This window comes from Aspergillus bombycis, assembly GCF_001792695.1.
Source record: "Aspergillus bombycis strain NRRL26010 chromosome Unknown contig00152, whole genome shotgun sequence".
NCBI lineage: Eukaryota > Fungi > Ascomycota > Eurotiomycetes > Eurotiales > Aspergillaceae > Aspergillus > Aspergillus bombycis.
In genome coordinates, this window is record NW_019170154.1 from 42,544 (window position 1) to 68,859 (window position 26,316).

Consider the following 26,316-nt stretch of genomic DNA (forward strand, 5'->3'; position numbering starts at 1 on the left):
TCTCATCACGTCGCCGTCTCTCCCGATTCGTTTTCTCGTGCGTTTGTAGGCATTTTATCCTTGGCGGGTGAAGGGTGCTGGTCACCATGGGGAAAGCTTAGGTATTTCCAATCCTCGATTTCTTCAATGATACATTTTAGTCTATCCCGAATACTCTCCACGGCATATGTGCCTAGAATAAGTCGGAGAGGCGGATAGGAGCAATGACCCAATTCCCAAACGAGATAGGCTGCTTTCACGGCGCTGGCAGGTTGCTTATCGCCCAGCCACATTAGCATGCGTTTTGCATGTGCCGCCGGCGCAGTGGGCGTGTTGTACGGTTCGCTCGGTGGCTTGACAAAAAAATGACCGTAAAGGGGGAGCGGCGACGCGAGGTCGTTGTCATTCTGACTTGCCAGCATCGCAGTATCAGACACAAGATCGCCGATGTCATCACGGCGCATGTGTCCAGGCTCCACGAGGGTGGTCTTAATGTTAAAATTGTCCACTTCGTACAGCATGCTTTCCATCAATCCTTCGACAGCGTATTTTGATGCGCAGTACGGCCCTAAGCCAGGAACGCCTAAGGCGCCTGATGTTGAGCTGAAGATTAGATACCGACCGGACCTCCTCTCACGAAAATGCGGCAGGGATAGCTGAATCATGTTCAGCGTACCCATAAAATTTGTCTCGAATTGGTCGCGGATGTCATATTCGTCTTGATCCTCGCAGGCCCCGATCACACCGTACCCGGCGCAGTTGGCAATGATGTCAATACGGCCAAAGCGCTCGATTGTGCGATCGATGACTCGTTTGACGGTCTCTCTAGCACGGACATCACACAGAAGTCCCAGGCAGTTATCGTGCTCTTCTTCAAGCTTCTTCATGCACTCTGGACTGTTCTCGAATGTACGCCCAACAGCTGCGACAAGGTCATCGCGGGACAATGCGGTCTTGACAAGGGAGCGGCCCATATGGCCTGTCGCACCGAAGATCTAGGGTAAGACCGGGCATGTTAGCTGCCAGGGTTGTCGAGATTCGAGACAGGCACTGCTTGAAGTAGCTCGTGGGTCATACCAGCCATACGAGTGGTTTCGGCGGGTTCTGCGGTCCCGGAGGATCAGTGGTGGTGGGTAGGTGGAGCTTAGGTTCCCGTACACCGGTTGCAGACGGTGATGATGCATTTAAGGGTTTGGGGGAGGAATTATGAAACTCCATCAAGAGGATGCGAGGTGGAGGGAAAGAGAATAAAAGAAAAAGTCCGTTGCGGTTAGGCGCGTTGCTTGAAGAATAGTTTGTTTCCATTAAATTCTTCTCCGCATTGGGAAAATCCGGGGTCTCGGCAAGGTCGTATTGATCAATCAAACCTCATACAGCATTTAAAAACCTCGGTCGATAATCTATACATATATACACAGATCAAGGTAGACAATGTTCTTGTGGAATATAGTTACACTAAGACGTTTTGAAACCACCCCTGAAATCTCTCCATCCCTCAAGCATGCAAATGCTACCGAAATTCAATCAGAATGCCCCCGCATAAAAACGCCGATACCAGGCAATTAGGCAATAACAGGGTCGTATAGTTGGTAGTATCTTACTGCGCAATCTCCCTCCGCAGCCGTCCAGCGGCACTAGAGGGAGCGGGCTCTGGCCAGCCGCTCACAGCGTCATCAATTTCCTCCAGGAAACTCGTGCTGTTGTGTATGCTTGTACCAGCAAGAACCACTCGTACTCCAGGCGAGCTGGCATTCACCTGAGCCACCATCTTGGCTTCTTCATAAGTCGCGCCACCAACCATAAAAATGATTATATCCTGGGGTTTATCCCGGATGTGCCCTCCACTCTCGAGAAAAGGATACTGTAGCTCCTTTAACCGGCCCTTGATCAGATTTTGAAGAGTGGCCTCTAGGCGTGGTGAGTGTTGGGTGTAGACATTCTCAACACCTTTCAGCCCTTTGAAACGGTCTCGAGCACCAGAGAAAAAGGAAGTCGATTCGAACAGGTCAGAGAAACCCCCAGCAACTGGAGGAGCTTGAAGAGAATGGTGGTAGGCAAGTAGTTTCGGAATGGTATTCACTTTGTACGACGGCACATTTCCCGCAGTGACCAGTAAATCAAGCAGAATCGGCAGAGCATTATTCGGTTGTTTTTCGTATCGAATGGCGTATAGTGCCACTAGACGTATCTTATTTTCGGCCGGCACAGATGGCAGTTGTATTATCCGCTGTAGATTCTACGCAACCAGTCAGCATCAAGTCCACAACCATCCCTAGCGGTCAAGTCTCAACATACCTTGAGGTCACTAGCATGGTTTTCGTTGCAAGCCAAGCTTTGCTCCAATTCGCTGACATCGAGGAGATCCTCCTCGCCGACTCGCCGGCTGAGCTCCCCGACCAGAGTAACATGTTTACTGACGTTTCCAGAAAGCTTGCGAAACTCTGGATAATCCTCCACGAACCGCTTCATATCCGCAATCGACTCGATATTCATTGTATTCTTAGTTTTCACCTGATACTGTTCGACGTATTCTTTGATATTCTGACCCAAATCGCCGAAGTTTTGGTACATATTCTTCTTAAAGAAAGGATCTTGGTCTTGAGAGAGGACGATTTCTCGAAGCTCCGGTCGGATTTCCGGCACGTCTCGAAGGTCAACCCTTCCGTTGTAAATACCCATCAGTTCATGAACCATCGCTTGATACGTCCACTGGGTCAATAAAGGTGTAATAGGATCATCGCGTCGGTCTAGAACTAGAAGAATTGGCGGCGTATCGGTCTTACGAAAATTGAACAATTGCTCTTCCTGAGTCAACTGATACCGAACTTCAGTGGCCAGCTTTTTGGCCAGCAGACTATTTTTCTCGTAGCGTATCAATGGATTCTTTTTCAAAGCTAACAGGATAGAGATTATACCATCCGTGGCTCTCTGCAGTGCATCTGCATTCCACAGGTCTGGAGAGTGACTCCACAACCGCTGTTGAGGAAAGCCGAGATTTAAGGAACAGAGATCCGGATTGATCACGATGAAGTCTGCAAAGTGTTCCTGCACCGTACGCACCACTTCATGGCTGTCCGCCTCGGCGAGGCGCTCAAGCGACGACTTGCGAATGATGTTGCTGAGATAGATGTAATATTCGCCGTACTTGGGTTCACGAAGTTCGTCGATCAAGAATTGGATGGAGCTGGGGGATGGGCGCACAAAACAGAGGCAGCGCAAATGCCGCATCCTCTCTCGAGCCGCATTATCTAGTCGGTCGATCAGGTATACTTCGTGATTCAGCAAGGCGGATTGGGTGATGGCTGTCGACACAATAGTGACCTATCCATGGCAAATTAGACCGCAGCCTCTTGATAAGCATGTAACCTAGAAGGGGAACCCCACCGTCTCACTATCCAAAAGCAAGATCTTCATCTTGGCCGACGCTGAGGAGCCTGATGTCGAAGGATCCCCTGCCGTGACCATCTTGGAGATATACCCCGAAACCGCCGCGACGACGTCCATGGTGAGGGTAAACCGCCCCGAGGAGGCGTTAGAGGATCACAACTGGGGACAAGTGCGCCGAAAGTTAGCTAGTCACGGATGAATCTTCAATATCTCCGATAAGAAACAAGATATGAGGTACGGAGGAAGCGTGAACACTTAAGTTGTTCTTGTTGGGGTGGGGTGGATCTCATAAGAAGCGGCCCGCCAAACACGTTTGGAGTCTTCGTTCTCCGCCTATTCTCATGGCATGTGATTTCTGTTGATGTTTCTCGACATAGGGCATTTTCATGAACCTTTTCCCTTCCCCAACAACTTCTCAATATCGGGTCTACTCAATGTCGTCCATGCTCGTCTAAACCATACCTAGAGCTTTCTCCCTATTCTTCCTCCCCCGTTTTTTTCCCCCCCAACTTCTCTTTCCCGTGCTGCACGATGCTACCATACGTAGATGTCGGTGAGCTGTTCCCCCAGTTAACGTCCTTTAAGCTCAGTATTGGACAGTACTAACATGCTGCCTTATCTTCTAGTTTTCGAGTATCCTGCCAATATCACAGGAGCTTCCGTTGATGAACGTAAGGTCTTCCAATGGCTTCATACCTCGTCCGCATCGCTAAACTGTCCCCTCTCTCGCATTAGTGAAGCTTATTGCGTCATTCCTACTCTCCTACCCCCTGGCCGCGCTATTGAAAAGAGTCCCAGACGCACAACCTTGGAAGAAGAATGCATTCATAATTGCTGTTTCATTATTTTATCTTGTTGGCCTGTTTGACCTCTGGGACGGTCTCCGGACGCTAGCCTACAGTGCGGCCGGTATCTACACGATTGCCTATTATATTGATGGGTCGCTGATGCCATGGATTGGGTTCATTTTCTTGATGAGCCATATGTCGATCAGTCACATCTATCGACAAATCATAGATGACGCGCATGTAACTGATATCACCGGAGCCCAGATGGTGCTCGTCATGAAGCTTTCATCGTTTTGTTGGAATGTTCATGACGGCCGTTTGTCCCAGGAACAGCTTTCAGACCCTCAAAAGTACGCCGCGATCAAAGACTTTCCCAGTATTCTGGACTACCTAGGATATGTGCTGTTCTTTCCGTCACTTTTTGCTGGCCCGTCTTTCGAATATATCGACTATCGCCGGTGGATCGACACCACACTCTTTGACGTGCCTCCGGGTACGGACCCTTCCAAGGTCCCTCCGACTCGAAAGAAGCGCAAGATCCCTCGAAGTGGAACTCCTGCCGCCAAAAAGGCGTTAGCTGGGTTAGGGTGGATTCTTGCATTCCTGCAGCTCGGGTCGTTCTACAACCAAGAATTGGTCCTCAGTCAGACGTTCATGCAGTATTCCTTTCTTCGACGGGTATGGATCCTACACATGCTCGGCTTTACGGCCCGACTGAAGTATTACGGAGTGTGGTACCTCACAGAAGGTGCCTGTGTGCTATCTGGCATGGGATACAATGGCTTCGATCCTAAGTCTGGGAAAGTGTTTTGGAACCGGTTAGAGAATGTCGATCCATGGAGCCTGGAAACTGCTCAAAATTCCCACGGCTACTTGGGGAGCTGGAACAAAAACACGAACCATTGGTTGCGAAACTATGTTTATTTACGCGTCACTCCTAAGGGCAAGAAACCTGGCTTCCGGGCCAGTCTCGCTACGTTTGTCACCAGTGCATTCTGGCACGGATTCTACCCTGGATATTATTTGACCTTTGTTTTGGGTTCATTTATCCAAACTGTAGCTAAGAGTATGTCTCACGTGCCTCCATTGCATTAATTCCATTCTAATCAGTTTTCACAGATTTCCGGCGCCATGTTCGGCCATTTTTCCTCACCCCTGATGGCAGCCGGCCCACTGCTTACAAGAAATACTATGATATTGCCAGCTACGTTGTGACCCAGCTCACCTTGTCCTTTGCCGTCATGCCTTTCATCTTCCTATCTTTCGGTGATTCGATCAAGGTCTGGAGGAGCGTCTATTTTTATGGTATTGTTGGTAATATCGCATCCCTTGCTTTCTTTGTCAGTCCCGCCAAAGGATTACTTCTCAAAAAGCTGAAAGCACGCAATAAACCCCACGTCCCCCGGGCGGTCAGCACGGAGAACATACGACAACCAACTTTGGGTCTACCAAACGATGCAATCCAGGAATTTGATGACGCAGTTCAAGAGATCAGAGCCGAGATTGAATCCAGACAGAGACGAGGTAGCCTAGCCAATATGCCTACGGGCGATGAATTGAAGGCTGCTGTGGAAGATAAATTAGACTGAAGGCATTAATTAGCAATGCCATTCTCACGGTAGTTGATTGATAATCAGATGGATGGAGTCCTTGTGTCATGTCGAGCGAACAGTTGAAGATTCAGTCGTTATAAGATGAGTTTATGATTGAATAGACTTGCTATCGTTCGGGCAAAACAATTGGTTACTCATGCGGTTCGTTTGCGGTGGGTGTTCATTCGTTTTGGACACCACTTGGGACTACCCTACCCCTTTTATGGCGTTTTTTATACGAGATCTTATTCTTACATTTTAGCGCTATCGCCATTTCTGACTCACTTTGGAGCCATGTTGAGTTGAAGCATGGACATGTCTGCATATAACTCCATATATACAGCATATTCCGACTCCAAGTACCTATCAAATAGTCAGTGAAAGGAAGGTTGCGCATGTCTCCGCGTATACTCGTAAACATGGTTGGTTTGATGTGTAAATTTTCTGGTCTCGAATTCATAATAAAGACATGTATACATGAATACATGATGGAAGAAGGGAGTATACAAATGTTTATATAACAAACAGGACATATATCCATAATCTGTCGTAAAATCCCAATTAACCCAGCGCTGCGTGCTCCAAACATGGGCTTCCCTTCAACCTACTGCTATCTGGGAAGTCTTCCGAAAGCGAACACAAACAACTCATAGAATAAGGTTGAAAGAAAATGAGAAACAAGCATTATGCGCATCACGTCGTGCAGTCGTGTCGAGTAGTATAACCGGGCAAGTGCAAGCAGCCAAAGCGAAGTAGAAAGGTTAAGGAAGCGGCGAGGGTATCAAAGGCGGAAATGAGGCATCGAGAGGTAAGGTAGAGTTGAAGAAACCGACTCCCAGGAAGCAATGATGAAGATCGTAGTCCGATCCAGTCGAAAAAGGTCAAAAAGAAAATGAAGTTAGGAAAGGAGAAGAAGAAAAAGAAGAAAAAAATAGCAACCAGCATGACCTGCGAACAAGGCCGAAAGACAGGTTGCAGAGCGTTGATGGACACTAGAAGCCCACCTTCGTTCCCACAACAGCCAGGGCGATCTGCAAAGAATATTAGCAACAGTGATTGGCACACACGAAAGAACACCCACGATGATTGTAATGATCACCAATCCCAGAGGATTCATCCATCGATTAAGATTCCTCCACCACCGAGCGTTTTCGTACCGCTTCTGTTCAAGGTCAAGCACTCGCATTTGGAGTGTCTTTTCACGTCCGGGTTCAGTGTCTTCCTGCAAGATCATTTCCGGTTTAAGGGGCAAAGGAAGAAAGGCTGCTATGAGCCAGGCTGAAGCAAAAACAGGTAAGCACTAAAGCTGCGTTTTCCAAGTTCGGGTACAAATAGGCACATACCAAGTGGGAATATGAACCCCAGGCAAAAAGACCATACTTGAATGTTTCTGCGTCCGAGAAAAGGCTCTGTTCGGGAATCCATAGACGGAGCCCCCCATGCACTCCCCCTCGGGCGAACATTACGTCTATCAGGGTACAAATGCGGGGACCAGCTGTGTCGCAATTGATGGCGGAAGTGTCCGGGTCTCTCTGCAACCTCAGGGCCCTTCACCCAATGGCTCCGAGGATCGCGTGGGTCAGGTTTGCTCATCCATCGTATGCTTTGTCCCGTTTCGTTGGTACGGGTCCTCGGGCGAGTAACGGCGGTCGTTAAACGATGGATGGGGTTGGAGTTGGGTGTTGTCGGACGTGCTGAGGATGGACGACTACCTTCCACCAAAGAATGTGCAGAGCTCACCGGCGGACCATAATACATTTTGGCCCAAGTAGGCAGCACGTTGAAGGTCAAACTCGAGCTAGTACCTGGTCGCTTTGTACTGCGAACACTGCTCTGTCTCGATCCGGATGAGTGGCTACTCGGTACCGCTGGGTTTGTAGGACGGACTGGAAGACTGGAGACATCGTCTAAGTATTCATCCCCGTCCGTACTATTGATTAGCCACACTGAAGAAGACGTCGGTCTCTGACGGACAAGCGCCGCAGTAGGCCTAGATGGCTCTGGTGTGTTCTCGGCACGATCGGCCGGAGAAGCTGATCTCGAATCATACTCAGCAGACCATCGGGATGTAACTGTAGATAAGTGCGATTTAAAGTGTTCCGATGCACCGTCCGCCGTGGTCTCGTGCTGGATGTGGTCCAGTGAGTCACCAGAGTGCGAGACGTCTACCCTTGAGCTCGCCGACGAAGGCGCATGGATGGTTGGATATTGCAGAAATACGCCGCTATCCACAATCGCTTGAATATCTGAGGATGGATCGCTGCGAGAGGAAGAAGTAACAGACCGAGAGTGACTCCGTTCACGTGCACGGGTGGAATTTGAGCGCGCTGAAGGCCCTTGATAGGGCGGATTTGAACGAAAGGAGTAAGATCGTGAGCTTGACTGTTCGGAAGATGAGCCATGGGTCCAGGGAGCGGCTCCTATATACCTGATCACAGTTCCCAGTGAATTCAGAGAGGAAAGCGAGTTTGACCGAGAACCACTGTCTGGGTTGGAGGATGCGCCAATTGGGACAAAATTCAAACTTGAACTGTCAAGCGCAATAAAATTCGGACTGGATGACGGCCCAATAGGTACTACATTGGGACTAGAATTGCTTGATGCGGCATTTGCAGGGTGTGGCAGTTGAGATGACGTGTCGGAAATTACGGTCTTGATTGTTGGAGCAGCTCCAGGTAGCGTATTTGGTTCCTCATCCGAGTACGAAACATCCGACTTGAGATCGACTTCTCTATGCTCTGCAGGGCCATGTTCTGGAAGAGAGGGCTTGCTGGAGGCAGGATCATCTTCCCATACCTGAGGTGGAGTGTTTGCAGCGTCGAAGGTTGAAGATAAGTCCCATGGATCACCAGTAGATTGCTCAATCAAACTGCTATCTAGAATCTGGCTGATTTCTGTTGACAGTGTCGCACTGGATTCACTCGGCATCTCCTCGATGTGGAACCTAGAATCCGGGATGAACTCTTGACCTTTCCCTGGTCGTGGCAAGAGGATGTGTTCTGGTTTGGTCGGATACGGAGTTGCCGTGTAAACATCGCATTCGTCTTCCTGGTCATTGTGCTTGTCGCTAACAGCTCGTAGGGACTGTGGCGGTGAAACCTCGTTCGTTTGAGAAGAAGTGCGCTCATGAAGAGCCCTCCGTCCGGGCGACGAGGTATTTGAAGATCCAGTTGAGCGCATGTTGTTGGGGTGGTGATTAGTTCATTATCAGGAAGTACCAGTTGCAGATGTGTTTATGATATAAGGGTGTCAGAAAAACAGATGTTTCTATTGACGAATAAAGAAGGAAAAGGAAAAATGCCAAGTTGCAGGCTTAGGATCGTAGAATGGTAAAAGTGAAAATAAAAACGATCAATAATATCAATGGCTGCTTGTCTAAGACGTAAAAAGAATGACAGCAGATTTAGTCTATGAAGCAAGCGATCGACGGCCGCTGGTGTTGTTTTGTTGTTTGGTCTATTATTTTTTTGTGATGCAATAAAGAATGTCTCGACACACAAGCGACGTCAAATGAGCGACAGGCGCGTCCAACGGGACGTAACATTAAAAGGAGCGTGGAGCCAGCAGTTGAAGAATCGTGGAAAGTTAGATTAGCTGAGTCATGCCGACCGTGGAAAAGAGAGTTGAACCGAGACCAGGGAGCACCGAAAAACGTTTCCAAAAGAGCGACAAGACCCTGAACGACTGGAAGAGAAAAAACCAAGATCTGAAACGAAGCAGTTATGCAAGCAGGCCTCAGTGGTAATATTTAAACAGCCCCCAGAATCCTGTCGTCTAGTAGCGGCGGTGAACGATGTGAGCCCAAGGTCTGGAACAGGAAACGGATCCGTCCAGGGGCATGCAAGCTGCACGCTCTAGAGCAGCATCTGAAACAGCTCTATTAGTGGGGGAAGAAAAAAAGAAAAGAGGTAGGAATTGACCTGCAGTTCGTCCACTAAACTGAACTGCCCTGTCGATCGCATGAGAAAGTAATTGGTCCGCGGATCAGTCGCAACTCACCAGGAGGTCTGGATCGTTTGGTTTGCATCGGAAGGTCCTTCGTCATTCGGTTCCAAAACATGTGGCGATCTTCAAGATCTAATTACGTATATGAACAATTCATAATTCCCAGTGTCACAAATAGTGAGCCGAGCGATCCGGAAATTAGGAGTGGAATTCGAGGCTCGAGGTCATTTCGCTTGGTGTTGATCCGGTTGAGACTAAGAGTGGAGGAGGGGCTTAAACACTTCAGCCCATTGTTAATGTTGGGGGTCAAAATTCGGAGGGCGTAATGAAATCTAGTTGGCTGGCTAGTATTATTGAGGAACATATGCAAGACCCCTCTACTGTGCATTAGTAGGGTGTTGCATTCGTACGCAGCAGCATGTCTCTGTATGCTGTAGGGATCTCATCACATTATCTCAGAGCCGAAAGCCTCCTAGTAAGTCTCCACGAGGATGGCTGTCTCGATTGTGACCAATCCGAACGGTGGAGTTCCAGACTTCGGGGAACAAAATGAACCGGGGTCGATCCACTAGGGCAACTGTGGCTGAGCGAGTCAGAGTAGGCCGAGGTTTCCAGAATGTCTCATTGGTAGCAGAAAGGGGGAAATTATCTCTTTGTCAACTCATGCAGTCCAATAACCACACGAGGCTCGCCGTGAATCCTGACGAGATAAAGCGAAGGATCATCCAGAGCTGCCAACTCAGCCGAAGTGGGGTCGACCAGACCGACAGCGTCAACGAACACGAGTTACGTACCGTTATTGCTTGAAGATTTCGATGATGAATTGTGAGCTTAACTGATGCATCCAATGGATAGGGATATGGCAGATGAGGGGCGGGGTTCCTTTCTAATGCTTTGGATGCTTCATTCTAAAAGAGGTACGTTGAAATAGGATTCGGATCGTAGTTCCTTTGGGTCCAGTGACTGTACTGTATCCATGGCACATGATGAAAGGCGATCCAACGGCACAGTACATGAAAGTTGTGTGTAGCTTTAATGCCTTCATAATCAGGCAAAAATTGACAAACTTCTGTTTTCTTTGTCTTTCTTTTTTCCCTTTTATCCATCAATTATCATCTTCAACGACAGGAGGATCGTCATTCCAACGCCCCTGATGCACTGTGCTACATTACATGATCCAACTCTTGTATAACTATCAATTCGATACATTATTCCTCCAACGTCGGGTTCGCTCAGTAATTCTACCCGACTCAGGTAGATAGCTATGGCCCCTATCAATATCCTGGCGCGTCTTAAGGCCCTCTACGCCAAAAGCTATGGTAGGCCCGGCAATCGGAAATGATCTCGTTTACCTCTAACCGTTCGTCTTCAGATGAACCGGTCATTTCGGCCCAGACGGCAGCTTTCTTCTCGGTAGGCATCTGCTCCCGTCTTAGCGCTTCCCCAAACAATTATCTATAAAAATAGCATCATTGTAACCTAGAAAAGGGGCAACTCCCACCCCCTAAAAAGGCCTCTCGTTTTTACAGCTGATGGGCATAGTTCGTTTCAGGATTAGCTAACAAAATCTTGCAGATCTGTCTGACATTAGTCTATGTGGTCCCATTCTATGTCTCTTCTACCACTCGGCCATCTCCCACCCTCAGCCGAGATGCACCGTCCGTGATCCGGGCTAGAATTAAGGCTGTGACTCTGTCTTGCATTGGGAGTACCTTGGCTGTCTCATGGCTGATCCTCGCCAAGGGCAATGTCCCTCTAATTGAGGTACTCAGATTTCTTGGGTGGTGGCCCGTAGGATTCGCGGAGGTTCTACGCAGCTTGTTGCTAACCGCCATTCTGTTCGCCGGGCCCCTTTTCGAGCGAGGGATTGCCGAAGGCGAGTGGAGAGATTGGATTAAAGGGAACAGGATCTCCGAAACCCTTCGCGGGTGGATCGGATGGAGAAATTACGTCGCTGTGAGTCAAATCCAACGGCCCAGATCTGATCGCTATCCTTCAACTCACGGTATACATGTAAACAGGGCCCGGTCACTGAAGAGATCATGTTTCGCTCCGCCATCATACCTCTTCATATACTCGCCAAGGCCTCTCCAAGCCGGATCGTGTTTACAGCCCCTCTATATTTCGGGATTGCCCATGTACACCATTTCTATGAATTTCGTCTAACTCACCCGGACACCTCCATCATAGCGGCGCTGTTCAGGTCGGTCTTTCAATTTGGCTATACCACCATCTTCGGGTGGTACGCAACCTTCATCTATCTACGTACAGGATCTCTACCAGCCGTCATTCTCGCTCACGCATTCTGCAATTGGTGCGGACTTCCTCGTCTTTGGGGAAGGGTTGAGGCCGGGGTTCCTCTCGAATCACCATTAGCCAAAGGCAAAGGCGATACAGATCGGGGGCAGGTTTACGCGTATGACCAACTCAGCATTGGTTGGACCGTCGCGTACTATGCAATTCTCGTTGGAGGGGCTACTGGCTTCTATTATGCTCTGTGGCCTCTCACGGACTCTTCTAGCGCTTTAGTTGCATTTACAGGTCCGTAAGAAGATAAGATATGGGGCTATAGCCAGGCAATATATTGGCATATGGCATGGCACGTATGTGTGACGATATATATATGTAATTGTTGTACTGACTTACTCAATATCTCGAAGTCGTCATGGCAAGCTTCATGTGGCGACAAGATTTGTCTCTTCTCCTTCTCCCTTTTATGACTCCAAGAGACGGTATATTGTACCTCATGCACTTAAATATGTTGATATTATCCAGGTCAAATTTAAACCATATGATTGATTGATAATAGATTTTGAATTCCAGTTATCTCCGAGGCGGCCTCGGAAACTCGGGTATTTATCCCTTCTCGACACAGGCTCTGGATTTCAAAAACAGCGACCGCTTTTGCGGACAAACCTGGACATGTAAAGGACTGTAGAAGGTGTGCAATTTTCGGAATCTCCCTAGTATATCACTAGGTCGAGGCACAGTTAAAATAATTCCGTCAATCATGACGCTGCGCCCCGTGCTCTGCTGGGTAACCAGCAGGTCACCAACAGCCCGCTTTCTCTCAGCTACCGCTCGCCGCGCAAGTTCCCTGCGAGTTCCTCTAGACATCCCTCCACCATTTCCAGTGACCAAGTCCTGTCCAGCGCCCAGTTGCTCATGCCCTACAACACCGGCAATGCCCGATGGGCTCCCGATTGATTATAACCAGCCGCTGAATGGGACAATGGCAGCCTACGCGCAGCAAATCCTCATTTGTACTGGGCAAAGAGATTGGACAAGTCGTATCGAAGATGACGGGAAACATCATGCTTGGGGACACCTAGCGAGAGGGTTGAAGCGTCTCTTGGGTCGGGGAGGACACTATGCTGACGTAGGTAGCGACCCAGGTCCAGCTATCTCCGGTGGACACATTGCTAACAGGTGAAGCCTTTCAACAACATTCTTGTCAGCAGCTCTTCCTTTTCTCCGTCCGCTGCTTCTACTAGTACCCCTTCCACCGCGTCTGCATTTCTCTTTCCCAGTTTCAAATACTTCCCATCCATTCCGACCGATATACTCGATTCTACGGACGCGGGGACCGACTTGTCTACATTCGTACAAGCCTTCCTTCTCCCCGAAAAGCTCAGTGCTATGTCGGAGTCTCTTCCTGAGGCTAGAAAGGCTGAACTCACTCGGAAGCTGGAGCTAGCATCCGAATTCACGGATGCTGTGGATTTATATCACTCTCCTGTCATCCTTATCTGCGGCCACGGTGGACGTGACATGCGGTGCGGTGTAATGGCGCCTGTGCTGGAGAACGAATTTCGGAGGGTACTTGGTGATAAAGGATTCACACTGGCAGGCAGTGGTGATCACACAATTGATAGCCCTGGGCATGCTCATGTGGGTTTAATTAGCCATGTAGGTGGTCACAAGTATGCAGGCAATGTGATCGTGTATATCCCTCCGGGTATAACGATGAAAGGTTCTTCCTCTCCGCATCCTCTCGCAGGCAAGGGAGTTTGGTACGGTCGTATAGAACCTAGGCATGTGCAGGGAATTGTGGAAGAGACTATCCTAGGTGGAAAGGTGGTCGCAGACCATTTTCGGGGTGGTATTGATCGAAGCGGGGATATTCTGCGATTATAGTGCTCCCCCACCTTGACATTGAGTTCTGGCGTCTCATTGTATTATACTCGCTACGGTGTACTGCCGATGCCTTTGAGCCAGATAGAACGCTACACTGTACCCTTAGCCAACATTCGGCTTAGGATACGTATATACTGTCAGATCAAATAGCCTAGGGTGTACCAAGTTTATCTCATATCAACAGAATCCACTGTCACTAGCAAATAACCCAGGCCGTTGCAGCTAACAATGGTAAATAACTCGATACTCACGGAAAATTCGACCGCTCCATCAGCTTTCCTCATTAGATCATACTGGTTTTCTGTGTGTATTATTGATACCTCTTACACAAATAGCTTATTCCGGTCATAGCTCAGGTATATTTATACCTTCTCGATCTGTTCACAGAGAGGGGGCTTGTGTATAGGATACATTTATCAACTTGTATATCAGATGTATGGATATATACCTGTGGATTTCGTCTAGGTATCATTGAAGAGCAAAGGTTTTAAGAGCACTACAGAAGACATAGAACGGTCAAATGTCATATAAGGACTATCAACCACACACTATCTAGTTTGAATTTATAGCATAGTGCATGCTACGCAGAGAAGGATTTGACAGCCATTTTTACAAGCCCCTCAGGAACAGGTACCTGCCGCGCGAGCGGCCGCATAGTACCTAGTAGTTTACAGTATGTAACTGGTGTCAAAAGACACTATCCCGTATTAGGATTAGAGTAGACCGAGTGCGGTATGACAACATGGGTAGATTTGCTTGTTGAACAAACCCGCTGCCCTTCGTGGGACCCATGTTTATCCCAGTGACTCAATTGCAACAATTTCAAGATAACCTCTCGCATGGCAAAATGATGAGATAGTCACTATGTTGTCTATTTCTCGCCTACAATTGGGTCCGACTAGGAAGTGCCCAGCACACAGACGATGGAACCACGGGTGTCGTTTACTTTCGATCCCTACCTTCGCCCGTTTCGCAACGACCGTTACATCAAAAGTCAACACCAGAAAACTCGACCTACCCGCAATTGACAGAAAATGGCAAGAAAGATGGCGTTCCAAGAAGTCGAATCTACCATCCATTGCCTCGGAGACGAAAGGCAACACGGAGAGACCCAAATCTTATATTCTGTCCATGTTTCCTTATCCGTCAGGAACGCTACATATGGGACACTTACGTGTGTATACCATATCTGATGTGCTTGCGCGGTTCTATCGCATGCGCGGTCATGAAGTTCTCCATCCTATGGGGTGGGATGCTTTTGGGTTACCAGCGGAGAATGCGGCGATAGAGCGGGGAATCGATCCGGCAGAATGGACGAAGGATAATATTGCCAGGATGAAGGAGCAGCTACGGAGTATATCTACTTCCTTTGATTGGGACCGAGTGAGGCAAAAACATGATGTTTCGTGTCTAAGATTCTGCTAACATGTTGCTGTTGCAATGCGTTAGGAATTTGCGACGTGTGCACCAGAATTTTATGAACATACGCAACGAATATTTTTGATGCTCTATAAGGAAGGGTTAGCATATCAGGCTGAAGCTTTAGTCAATTATGATCCCGTGGATAAAACGGTTCTAGCAAACGAACAGGTACACATTGCGACCAGCGTTTTGCGTTTGCCCGATTCTGACTCTGTGGCTAGGTCGATGCTAATGGCTTCTCGTGGCGGTCCGGAGCAAAGGTCGAAAAGTTGAACCTAAAGCAGTGGTTTTTCCGTATAACTGACTTCAAGGAAGCTCTTTTGAATGACCTGGATTTCCTAGCCAGTGGCTGGCCGGAGCGGGTGCTGTCCATGCAGCGCAACTGGTTGGGAAAATCGTATGGCGCAAAAATTAAATTCCCTGTCGCAGCAGAGGGAATTGGACGCGGGAGTACGGACATAAATGTCTTCACCACGCGGCCAGATACGCTCTATGGAGTAGAATATCTTGCTCTATCTCTGAACCACCCCATCGTTCTAGCGGCTGCGGAGACAGATTCAAAGCTGCGTAAGTTTTTGAATGAGGCGGCCTCTCTCCCCCCTGACTCCAAGACCGGGTACAAATTATCCTCCGTGACTGCCTCTCATCCATTACGTATCATTGATAAGGAGAGCCCTCACATCGCTCGCCAGCTTCCTATATTTGCAGCTCCCTATGTTCTTAGCGATTATGGAGAGGGAGCAGTAATGGGAGTTCCAGGTCACGACTCTAGAGACCTGGCATTTTTCAAAGAGAATATTCAGCCTGTGTCCATATCTGTCGTGATCGAGCCCCAGCGTGCACCTGATGCCGAGTCCGGGGCTTGCGCCGGCCATCTCCCTTCCAGTGACATGAAAGCTTATACTCAAGAGGGCTTCCTTAACTCCAGGTGCTGGAAATACCAGGGCCTTCATTCCCGTGAGGCGGGCCAACAAATAATCAATGACCTCAGAGCCGTAGGCCATGGAGAAGCCGTGGAGCAATGGAGACTGAGAGACTGGTTGATCAGCAGACAGCGCTACTGGGGCGCCCCGATTCCTATCGTTCACTGCAAAGATTGTGGTCCCGTGCCAGTGCCGGACGATCAGCTCCCAGTCAAGTTGCCTAAGATAGAAGGGGACTGGCTAAAAGGGAAGAGAGGAAATCCTCTGGAGTCGTCCGATGAGTGGGTCCGCACTGAATGTCCGAGGTGTGGAGGTCCTGCGAAGCGGGATACAGATACCATGGATACCTTTGTCGATTCCTCATGGTACTTTCTCAGATTTTTAGATAGTGCCAACAGACGACAGCCGTTTTCACCGTCATCTGCACGACCAGTCGATGTTTATATCGGCGGTGTTGAGCACGCGATCTTGCACCTACTCTACGCCCGGTTTATCTACAAATTCCTTGCCAAGTCCGACATTGCTCATGTAGGTGATGTTTCGGGGCCATCGGAGCCGTTTAAGACACTCCTTTCCCAAGGCATGGTTCATGGGAAGACGTACTCGGAGCCCTCTACAGGGAGATTCCTCCACCCTTCCGAAATGGACATTTCTAACCCCGATAAGCCGGTAATCAAAGGTACTCAGATCACTCCTAATGTGTCCTTTGAAAAAATGTCGAAGAGCAAGCACAATGGCGTGGACCCAACAACATGTGCCCTGCACTACGGTGCTGATGCCATTCGCGCTCACGTGCTGTTCTCCGCACCCGTCAGTGAAGTCCTTGAATGGGATGAGACAAAGATTGTGGGAGTCGAACGCTGGTTTGGCCGAGTTTGGAAGCTTGTGCACGATGCGCAAGAGACGCTTGCTTCATCGTCATACACGTTAAGCCCAGATGAGCTGACGTTGTCCAACCACACCACAACCCTCCCCCACTCTCTGCAGAATCTCAGTGACAATGACGCAGATGCTGTTCTCTTCACCCATAGAACCATTTTGTCCGTTACAAGTTGCATAGAACATAACCCTTATGGGTTGAATACCGTTATCTCTGACCTGACCAAATTAACCAATTCATTGTCCTCATCAACACCATCATCTCCACAGGTCCTCTACTTGTGTATATCCTCTCTGCTTCGCCTTCTCGCACCTATTGCTCCGGCTCTAGCTTCTGAGAGTTGGGAATTTCTCAACGAACCGATAATTGACCGCCACCCGAAGAGTGAAACCATAGACAATGCATATAACGTGCCCCCAATTTTTGACTGTCCTTGGCCAACAGCGCTCCTGACTTCAGAGCAGGCGGATGTACTGTCGGCGCGTGGTGGCCAGACCGTGGCAGTTCAGATCAATGGCAAGTTGCGCTTCACTGTCACCGTTCCACGACAGCTGTCACACACGACGGATGAAACAAGCGAGCAGGATTTTGTAATCAATCGCATCCTGGAAACTGACGAAGGACGTACTTGGTTGCGTGAGAAGAATGACTGGGAAAAACGGAGGCGCGTGATTGTTGTCAAGGGGGGTAAATTGGTTAATATTGTATTTTAGACTGGAGTTATGGCCGTTATATTGCCAGGGTTTGTAATCGGCATGACCGTGTAGTTATAAACAATTGTACATTAGATCTCAACTCTATTCTTTAGGCGCCATGAATTATCTGGACCATCGTCGTACTCAAACGAACGAGAGTTAAATATTCGGGTCAGCGATGTGAGAAGGTAATTGCAGTGGGTGGGCATGGCTATACAATCTATGCCGAAATATTGCTGTAGCTGGATTTCTCTTTCCCTTCCTTCCTGTTGCGTCTCTCTCTTTGTACCTTTTCTTCCCAATCAATTCCAGTCCCCAACTAGAACTACTCCCTCATGGGAGAATTGGGGTCAAAGGCGCTTGTCCGCCCGTTGCATGATGTGGCCGGAATGTGGTGGTACAGTGGAGACTCGAATGGACCTTCCCCTCATTAAATGACAGATGATGGCTGTCAAGGTCGTCCTTCCGGACTGGCGGGTCTCAATTCCGAAGGCTTCCACATTCGGGGATCGAAACTGTACTCTGTACTGTATAAGCCGGTAGAAGTACGGTCGATTCTCGGACTTCAGAGCGTCTGCGTTTCGTTGCGATTATCGGATCTTTTTTGATGCGGAGCAAGGCGATCTCGCCAAGCATAACAAACAGCCAAAGCAAGCTTTCAGTTTACAGTAAACTGAGGGGAGCCTTGAGTATCTAAGTAATGTGGATAACCGGAGAGATGAATGACACCACTTGCGGCAATTTAGATCCACTGCACTAGTTCAGGTAAATTGAAGCCGTTCATCAACCATTATCGGCAATAAAATGAGGGGATGTCCCCCTCACCAGTTGGGTCCCATGGGTATGGAGGTACAGTAAGGTACCCGACGTACTAGTCCTTAGTATACATTGTCATAGTATTTAATACTAGAGGTGGCATGAGTACTAGTAGTAGTAGTAGTAGTAGTACTTGCACTCCGTACCTCGTACCAACATAGTACTAGTACATACAAGGTCATGTTGACCAATAGGACGGGGTGACCCCTCATGAGGGGTAGAAAGCTATCCAGATAGGAATAGCACAACCAGGTGGTACCTACCGGGTAGTTACTCCGAGTAGGTACTAAGTTGGAGGTACCTGTGTACCAGTGCTTAGATGGTACCACGTTAGTACTACTAATGCATAGATAGTTACATACATACATAACTACTCGTACATAGATACGTAATCCCAATACTGGATATGAACCCCGCATATCTACTAATTTTTGTCTGTCCAACGCTTTGGCGTTTAATGTAGACTAGGCTAGATTATGTTACATGGACATTGTTTTCTATCCATTATCGATACTGTCCGATTTGAACCGCCCTCTGTCAATCTGTGGATGGATTCCAAAGTTTGACTAATGAATGATGTTCAGTGTCCGCTCACCACCCTTGAGGGAGTCCCGCGTGCGGAGAAGCTTGCGCTCCTCGTTCCACTCGTTCTTTTCCGCACCCTCCCATACGAATAATTATACGAGGTGCCATGGTGCTCACCGCGATCTACTGGTGGTGGGGTCGCTCATCCATTCGCCTTGCTTTCAATCCATGAATGGGTGGACAAAGGAAAGAAAGGATGAGGAGGGGAAGACGGGAGGGGTCCCGAGATGGAATACTACTCAGATGTAGGCGGGGGAATCCATCCTATACTATATATTAAGGCGCAATTCCCCTCCATTCCTTTTCATCAACAAACAGCATCTATTAGTTCTGGATTTGGTACGTATGCCTCCCTAAGTTCTCGACCTCAGCCCATCTCGTGCCACATTACATCCGATTTCTCCAACCTAAAACCATCAGTCATGGACAATTCAACCTCTACGGGTCGATTCCAAATAGTTCGCTGACCGTCTGAGTGTAGCATCCACCTTCACTTTCATCGAGATCATTATCGTGGTTTAATCAATCGAACACAATTCAAAATGGTATTCATTCGTTCTCTCTCTATTGCTGGTACGCGTACACTGACCGAGTGCACAGGGTAAAATTCTTATGGTCCTCTATGACGTAAGTCCTCCATCAAAAGTATATCAAAGGACCATGAACATCAATAGCTGATCGCGAACCTTGATTCTAGGGTGGCGAGCACGCCAAGCAACAGCCCGGACTCTTGGGTACCACCGAGAACGAGCTTGGATTGAGGAAGTGGTTGGAAGAACAGGGCCACACTCTCGTCACCACCTCTGACAAGGAGGGTGAGAATTCTACCTTCGACAAGGAACTCGTTGACGCCGAAGTTATCATCACCACACCGTTCGTGAATCCCGATACCCCATAGGGAACTCTGTTCTTTATCATCGGCTAATCTTGTGCTGTAGCTTCCACCCTGGCTATCTCACCGCTGAGCGCCTGGCTAAGGCCAAGAACCTCAAGATCGCTGTCACTGCTGGTGTCGGATCGGATCACGTTGACCTGAACGCTGCCAACAAGACCAATGGCGGTATCACTGTCGCTGAGGTGACCGGCTGTAATGTCACCTCCGTCGCGGAGCACGTTGTGATGACCATCCTAACCCTGGTCCGTAACTTTGTCCCCGCTCACGAGCAGATTACCCGCGGTGAGTGGGACGTTGCGGCTGTCGCTAAGAATGAGTTCGATTTGGAGGGTAAGGTCGTCGGAACGGTTGCTGTCGGCCGTATTGGCGAGCGTGTCCTCCGCCGCCTGAAGCCATTTGACTGCAAGGAGCTTCTCTACTATGACTACCAGCCCCTTAGTCCTGAGGTCGAAAAGGAGATTGGCTGCCGTCGTGTTGACTCCCTCGAGGAGATGCTTGCTCAGTGCGATGTTGTCACCATCAACTGCCCCCTGCATGAGAAGACCCGTGGCTTGTTCAACAAGGACCTGATCTCCAAGATGAAGAAGGGTAAGTAGCACCATGGCGCACTCAACTGAGGCTGTTTAGACATTAACTAACCTCTTATCAAGGCTCGTGGCTCGTTAACACTGCCCGTGGTGCCATTGTCGTCAAGGAGGATGTTGCCGAAGCTATCAAGACTGGCCACTTGAGAGGTTATGGTGGTGATGTCTGGTATCCCCAGCCTGCCCCGAAGGACCACCCACTCCGCTATGTCCAGGGCCCATGGGGTGGCGGTAACGCTATGGTTCCTCACATGTCTGGTACCTCGATTGACGCACAGATCCGTTACGCTCAAGGCACAAAGGCTATTCTCGAGAGCTACTTCTCTGGCCGTCATGACTATAGGGACCAGGATCTCATTGTTCGAGGAGGTGATTACGTTACTAAGGCATACGGTCAAAGGAACAAGGCTTAGGCCTCGTCAATCACATTGGAATGAATGGGTTAGAATGCTTTCTTGGCGCATGCTTCTGGTCTGAACAGGCCTTTAAGGAGCAGGGCGATGTTTATTTATGATACCTAAAATTCATATTATCTTGTTCTCACCTGCTATTGGCATAGCAAACTTCTGATAAATCATTAAGATTTCTGCTGTAGAATCGTAATAGGGCGTGCAGATCTTGTCTAGTAGCTACCGACTATGTACTACGTAGAGAGAACATACGTCTCGGGCATACTTTGTTGATCCTTGTGGAGATTGCAGATCATCGGAAGCTTGATTTAACCAACCACAGCCCAGCACAGTTAAGTACTTACCGCTGCGTATATATCAAGGCGAAGGTACCTAATTATTCATGGAGAGCGCGTACTGAATTTCGGTTGGGAACCGTAAACCGTGTAACTTACCCACTTTTGTTAGAAGCTGCATATATCGGTTGGTAATGTATATGCTCTACTAACTATACCCGGGTAATGGACTTGCACAATTGGCCTCAGCTTGAAATGGCCATCGGCTTGGATAGATAAGAATGGCTTGAGTGTCCTGGAGTGTTATTCTCTTCTCTTCACTCACCATATAGTATCAGCGGTATTATGGGCCAACCTCATGGTATGGCGTGGCGTCATCGGAATGGATCTACGGCCCAGATAAGGCCATATCCCCAGTTGTATTGCAAATGATGTCCCCTGGACCGGGCATGCTGAATACTAGTTCCCGCCAGGCCCTGGAAGTGTTGTCTACAGGGCTAGCTTACAGTCTGGATTCAAACTGTCACGCGATGCAGAAAGGGTACGTTGGAGAGGATAGTTGATGTAACGGACATAGTCGCAGGTATTTCTCTTGTCTAAACCGTTTCAGACGCCATACGGACCCGTAAATGTCTACGAAGGAATATCAATGTCCTCTTGGACCTTGTCGACCACCTCCCTCTTCATCACTGTCGTCCATAAATCCTTCTTCCAGCTCGCGACTGAGTCGGCTTTCTGCTTCGGCAACAGTACTGCGCCGTCGTTCCAGGGCTTCCCTTCGTGCAGGATCCATATCCATCCCAACCATGATCTCTCCTTCCTCATCAAAGATACTAATGTTATCGTGTTGGTCGTCAAACCGTGCTTGTTGTCGCCATGCTGTCGGTAGAAATAGACGCATCATGGCATCAGCGATACGGTCCCGCAATGTGGAGGTATGAGCAGAGATGGTGTGTAAGGGAAGATATTGTGAATATCGTTGATGATAGCGACGGAAGAAAGGGATTATAAGGAACGACAAGAGAAGGTAGAGCGCCAGGGAGATGGCGGCTGGGATGATGATGGTCTGAGCGATAGTGATGTGTTTAGCTGAGTACATCTTGTCACAAATTGATGAGTAGAGAGAATACCTTGGCGAAGCTTGATGCTGAACCCATTTCGACTGCTTTGCTGGAGCTTAATTCCACAAGTTGCGACGGTATGGGGTATGCTAGCAACAATGCTAGCTTGGAGGTGCAATGGCAGGCAGTGGTATGATTAATAGGGCGACTTCATAATCAAAGTCTGCATCATAGAATATATCTTCAAGTATGTAATATATCTTGTGGATTGACTTACGGTTGGGACTATCGATGCAGCCTGCTATTTGGAGATAAGGATCCGGATAGCGCACATACGGCGACCTCTTGGCGACCTCTTTCTCTGATTACACTGCACGTGACACGGAGATATAGACTGAAGATCACGTGCACATGCGGCCCCTATCGCGTTCTAGAGCCCGCTTTCCCCCTAATGCCCGTGCTTCAGCCCTGACATGCGAAGAGACACCAGCAAATAGGGTCTGGACGTGGAAAAGATCCCCTAGAAGGCTAGGCTTGCTAAAGTTGATAGGATCGCCACTTCTTGCTACGGTCTGTCCTAGTTGCTCTGGGTTTCAAAGAGAAAAGAATTCGTGTATCTGGCCCCTCTCTTTTCTACCGCTGCTCCGCAGCGGGTATTAACTACTAGTGCCAGCCAGAAGTGCGAGGAACCGCATATTTATTTGAGCCCGATACTACCATTGCTATCTCTTAGGCTGGGAACGGTAGGTGCTGTCATTCATCCGGAAGGATCTTTTCAGCGCCCAACGGAAACCTTTTGTGTGTTGTGAACTCATGCTGCGCCCTGCTCTTTCCCAGCGACGTCCGTCAAAATGCCAACCACCACGTCCTCACCTGATAAATCAAGACAAACCTCGGCTGGCAAATCGTTCTTTGGGAGGAAACTGCATAAGGAAAAGCCAGTAGAGGACCGATATGACGGGGGCGGATCATTCGAGAATCTGGCCCCCCCTGGAAGCTCAGCTGGCTCTCGGTCGTCCCGACATTCGAAAAGATCATCGGTTCTGTCTGTAGATTATCCACATGATATCGATCCCTCCGGACTGTCAATGACCGCTGGTGTCATCACGTCTATCCCTTTCGAAAGTCTCCCTGCCGATACTAAGACACCCATCCCAATCGAGTATCTATCCAAGCCCGAGCCATCGCGAAAAGAGCAAACGTCTAGTCATCCGTCACCTAATCACTTGGCTAAAGGGGCTAGTGACTTCCATCAATACCCTGCGTGGAACCCTTCTTCCGTCCGAGATAACAATACATACTCACATCCTACTGGCCCTCGTCCACCACCGCATGCCTCGAATTTAACAATGACTGGAAGTAATACGGGGGATAAAGGTGCACGGTACCAACAATGGGGGCGGCCAGGAAGTTCAGCCGCCAATACCGGCTTCAGTCACAACTCTTCTTCGACGGTAGACTCATCTAATTCACGTATATCTTTCGACCAGGCTAGCGTCCATTCTTCGCTTTCCTCGAACACCCGCGGTTCCAGCCATTTCTCATCTGATGGATCATCGCGTACGCTTACAACTCATTCGGCTGATCGAAGTACCTATTTCCCGAGTGGAAACCCAAACCGACTTTCGACTCAGTCGAACTGGCAGCTACCGCCAGCTGCACAGCCGAGGCCTCCTCCGATTAACCCAGAACAATATCTCGCTCGACCGAGGGATGATCGTGTTGTCGACCAGTTATTCCTGGAATTGATGCAGAAGCGAGGCTGGCAAAACCTCCCAGAACAGGCGAAGAGACAGATGCTCGCATATCCGGCTTCTAAGAAATGGACACTTGTTCACCAAGACAGGCTAACAGAGCTGCAAGGGGAACAAAAGCGCAGGCAGAATGCGCGCCAGACACATGGCCAGGACGGCCCAGTTGGTATTCTCGAGCGAGCGGATGAGGAGGGAAGCCCAGAGTGGTACGTCAAGAAGGTCATGGATGACTCTATTACCTCGAAGCAGCTAGCTAGCTTAAGTGTCAGCCTGCGGACACAACCAATTAGCTGGGTGAAGGCCTTTGTCGAGGCACAGGGTCAAATAGCTCTTACGAATGTTCTCTCGAAAATCAACCGCCGCAAAGCTTCAGGTCCTGTTCCGGCCCCTCCAACTGGTGATAAGGATCTAGATCGCGAATATGATATCGTCAAGTGTTTGAAAGCCTTGATGAATAATATGTATGGTGCCGACGATGCTTTAGATCACCAGCAGGTCATTATAGCTCTTGTGAGCTCGTTGCTCTCCCCTCGGCTTAATACTAGGAAACTAGTCAGCGAGGTTCTAACTTTCCTATGTCACTGGGCTGAAGGACATGGCCACCAGAAGGTCCTCCAAGCCATGGATCATGTCAAGAATCATCAGGGTGAAACCGGCCGTTTCGATGCCTGGATGCGGATAGTTGAAGTAACAATCGATGGCCGTGGAAAAATGGGTAGTTTAGTCGGTGCGAGCGAAGAATATCGCAGCGGCGGCATCGGAATGGAAAACCTTCTTATGGAGTACGCTGTTTCCACCATGCTTCTTATTAACATGTTAGTTGATGCGGGGGAGAATGACTTGCAATTACGATGCCATATCCGGGCCCAGTTCATCTCTTGTGGAATTAAGCGTCTCTTGACAAAGATGGAGGGTTTCCAGTATGAGGTCATCGACAAGCAGATCGAACGTTTCCGGGAGAATGAGGCCATTGACTACGAAGACCTTCTACAGCGGGAGAGCAGCAGTATGAAGGATAGCATCGAGGGCGAAGTGAAGGATATGAGTGACCCGCTGCAAATCACCGACGCTATTGCAACTAAAATTCAGGGAACCCGGGCTCACGATTATTTCCTCTCTGCTATGCAACATCTTCTCCTAATTCGTGAGAACTCTGGCGAAGATGGTTTGCGCATGTACCAGCTTGTAGATGCTATGCTTAGCTACGTTGCTATGGATCGGAGACTTCCTGATCTCGATCTCCGACAGGGTTTGACTTTTACCGTACAGAGTCTTCTAGATCGGCTTCATACCGATGCAGAAGCGAGACGGGCATATGATGAATCTCTAGAGACCCGTCAAATTGCGGAGGCTGCAATCGCTGAACGGGATGAGATGAAAGCACAGATTGAACTAGGCGCTGATGGCTTGGTTAAGAAACTACAGAAACAGATTGATGAGCAAACAGGCATCATCGAGCTTCAATCGAGGCAAAACGAAATGATTAAAGCTGAGGTCGCCGATCTCCAAAGGCTTCGGGCTCAAGAGCTTCAGCGCAATGAGTTGGAGACCCGCGAGCTTTATTTGATGCTTCGAGATGCTCAGGATATAGCCGCATCAAATGCTAAGAAGAACAACTTGGCTGAGACAGATCCCTCGCATATGAGAGGTATTTTAGATCGTGAAAAACTCTTGGAGAGGTTGGAAATGCAACTCGAAAGGACAAAAACACAGTTCAAATTAGAAGGCAAAGTCTGGGGTCAACATGGCCCCTCGGACCGGCTACGAGAGTTACGAGAGCAAATGGATGGTGAACCTGAACCCAACGATGACTTCCAGGAACATGCGCGTCGAAACCTAGATAGCAACGCCCTAGGATCTGTTTATCGAAAAAGGAGCCTTGTTCCAGGAGCAGATGATGCCGCTGGAGAGAGTCTGGAACAGACTAACAATGAAGATGGTGAAATTCTGTATGAGAAAGCACGTCTTGTGGACATCCAGCGACCCCGGATGAACCCTGCTCAGGCCACTGGCCTTCTCGGCGAGATTGCGGCGAAAGTACCTAAGATTGGCGCCGAAGAGGGCGAAACGAAAGCCGCTGCTGACGAATCGCATTTCCCTGAATCAGAGACCCCGGCCATCAAAGTGGACGAGCCCAAAGGGGAGAGCAAGGATGAAAAGGTCGATTCAAGTGTTGTTGCTGGCCCTC

At 48.9% G+C, this 26,316-nt stretch overlaps 8 protein-coding genes across 8 annotated transcripts; 5 read left to right on the top strand and 3 right to left on the bottom strand.

Annotated features, from left to right (window-relative positions):
- Positions 1-5: 5 nt before the first annotated feature.
- ABOM_011219 (vacuolar protein sorting-associated protein 45) lies at positions 6-3,483 on the bottom strand (the record flags this gene model as incomplete). The annotated part of the gene is made up of 7 exons (XM_022538347.1): positions 6-571; positions 656-974; positions 1,386-1,434; positions 1,581-2,215; positions 2,275-2,833; positions 2,879-3,300; positions 3,364-3,483. The coding sequence occupies 7 exons, from the start codon at positions 3,481-3,483 to the stop codon at positions 6-8; spliced, it is 2,670 nt and encodes an 889-aa protein (XP_022383982.1).
- Positions 3,484-3,897: 414 nt separating this feature from the next.
- On the top strand, positions 3,898-5,743 carry ABOM_011220 (lysophospholipid acyltransferase; the record flags this gene model as incomplete). The annotated part of the gene is made up of 4 exons (XM_022538348.1): positions 3,898-3,919; positions 3,993-4,037; positions 4,102-5,220; positions 5,274-5,743. The coding sequence occupies 4 exons, from the start codon at positions 3,898-3,900 to the stop codon at positions 5,741-5,743; spliced, it is 1,656 nt and encodes a 551-aa protein (XP_022383965.1).
- A 995-nt stretch (positions 5,744-6,738) lies between these two features.
- Positions 6,739-8,926, bottom strand: ABOM_011221 (putative serine-rich protein; the record flags this gene model as incomplete). Its single annotated transcript, XM_022538349.1, has 3 exons — positions 6,739-6,777; positions 6,828-7,024; positions 7,090-8,926. 3 exons carry the CDS (start codon positions 8,924-8,926, stop codon positions 6,739-6,741), a joined length of 2,073 nt encoding a protein of 690 aa, XP_022383964.1.
- Positions 8,927-10,955: 2,029 nt separating this feature from the next.
- On the top strand, positions 10,956-12,240 carry ABOM_011222 (CAAX prenyl protease RCE1; the record flags this gene model as incomplete). Its single annotated transcript, XM_022538350.1, has 4 exons — positions 10,956-11,010; positions 11,064-11,104; positions 11,267-11,647; positions 11,713-12,240. The coding sequence occupies 4 exons, from the start codon at positions 10,956-10,958 to the stop codon at positions 12,238-12,240; spliced, it is 1,005 nt and encodes a 334-aa protein (XP_022383967.1).
- Positions 12,241-12,701: 461 nt separating this feature from the next.
- ABOM_011223 (sucrase/ferredoxin-like domain-containing protein) lies at positions 12,702-13,828 on the top strand (the record flags this gene model as incomplete). Its single annotated transcript, XM_022538351.1, has 2 exons — positions 12,702-13,070; positions 13,127-13,828. 2 exons carry the CDS (start codon positions 12,702-12,704, stop codon positions 13,826-13,828), a joined length of 1,071 nt encoding a protein of 356 aa, XP_022383966.1.
- Positions 13,829-14,692: 864 nt separating this feature from the next.
- ABOM_011224 (leucine--tRNA ligase NAM2) lies at positions 14,693-21,041 on the top strand (the record flags this gene model as incomplete). The annotated part of the gene is made up of 7 exons (XM_022538352.1): positions 14,693-15,211; positions 15,278-15,418; positions 15,472-17,757; positions 19,750-19,776; positions 19,847-20,022; positions 20,088-20,632; positions 20,695-21,041. 7 exons carry the CDS (start codon positions 14,693-14,695, stop codon positions 21,039-21,041), a joined length of 4,041 nt encoding a protein of 1,346 aa, XP_022383979.1.
- A 918-nt stretch (positions 21,042-21,959) lies between these two features.
- On the bottom strand, positions 21,960-22,412 carry ABOM_011225 (uncharacterized protein; the record flags this gene model as incomplete). Its single annotated transcript, XM_022538353.1, has 1 exon — positions 21,960-22,412. The coding sequence occupies one exon, from the start codon at positions 22,410-22,412 to the stop codon at positions 21,960-21,962; it is 453 nt and encodes a 150-aa protein (XP_022383969.1).
- Positions 22,413-23,225: 813 nt separating this feature from the next.
- On the top strand, positions 23,226-26,297 carry ABOM_011226 (formin sepA; the record flags this gene model as incomplete). The annotated part of the gene is made up of 1 exon (XM_022538354.1): positions 23,226-26,297. A coding segment is annotated over one exon (3,072 nt), but the record flags the coding sequence as incomplete, so codon positions are not given.
- Positions 26,298-26,316: the final 19 nt, after the last annotated feature.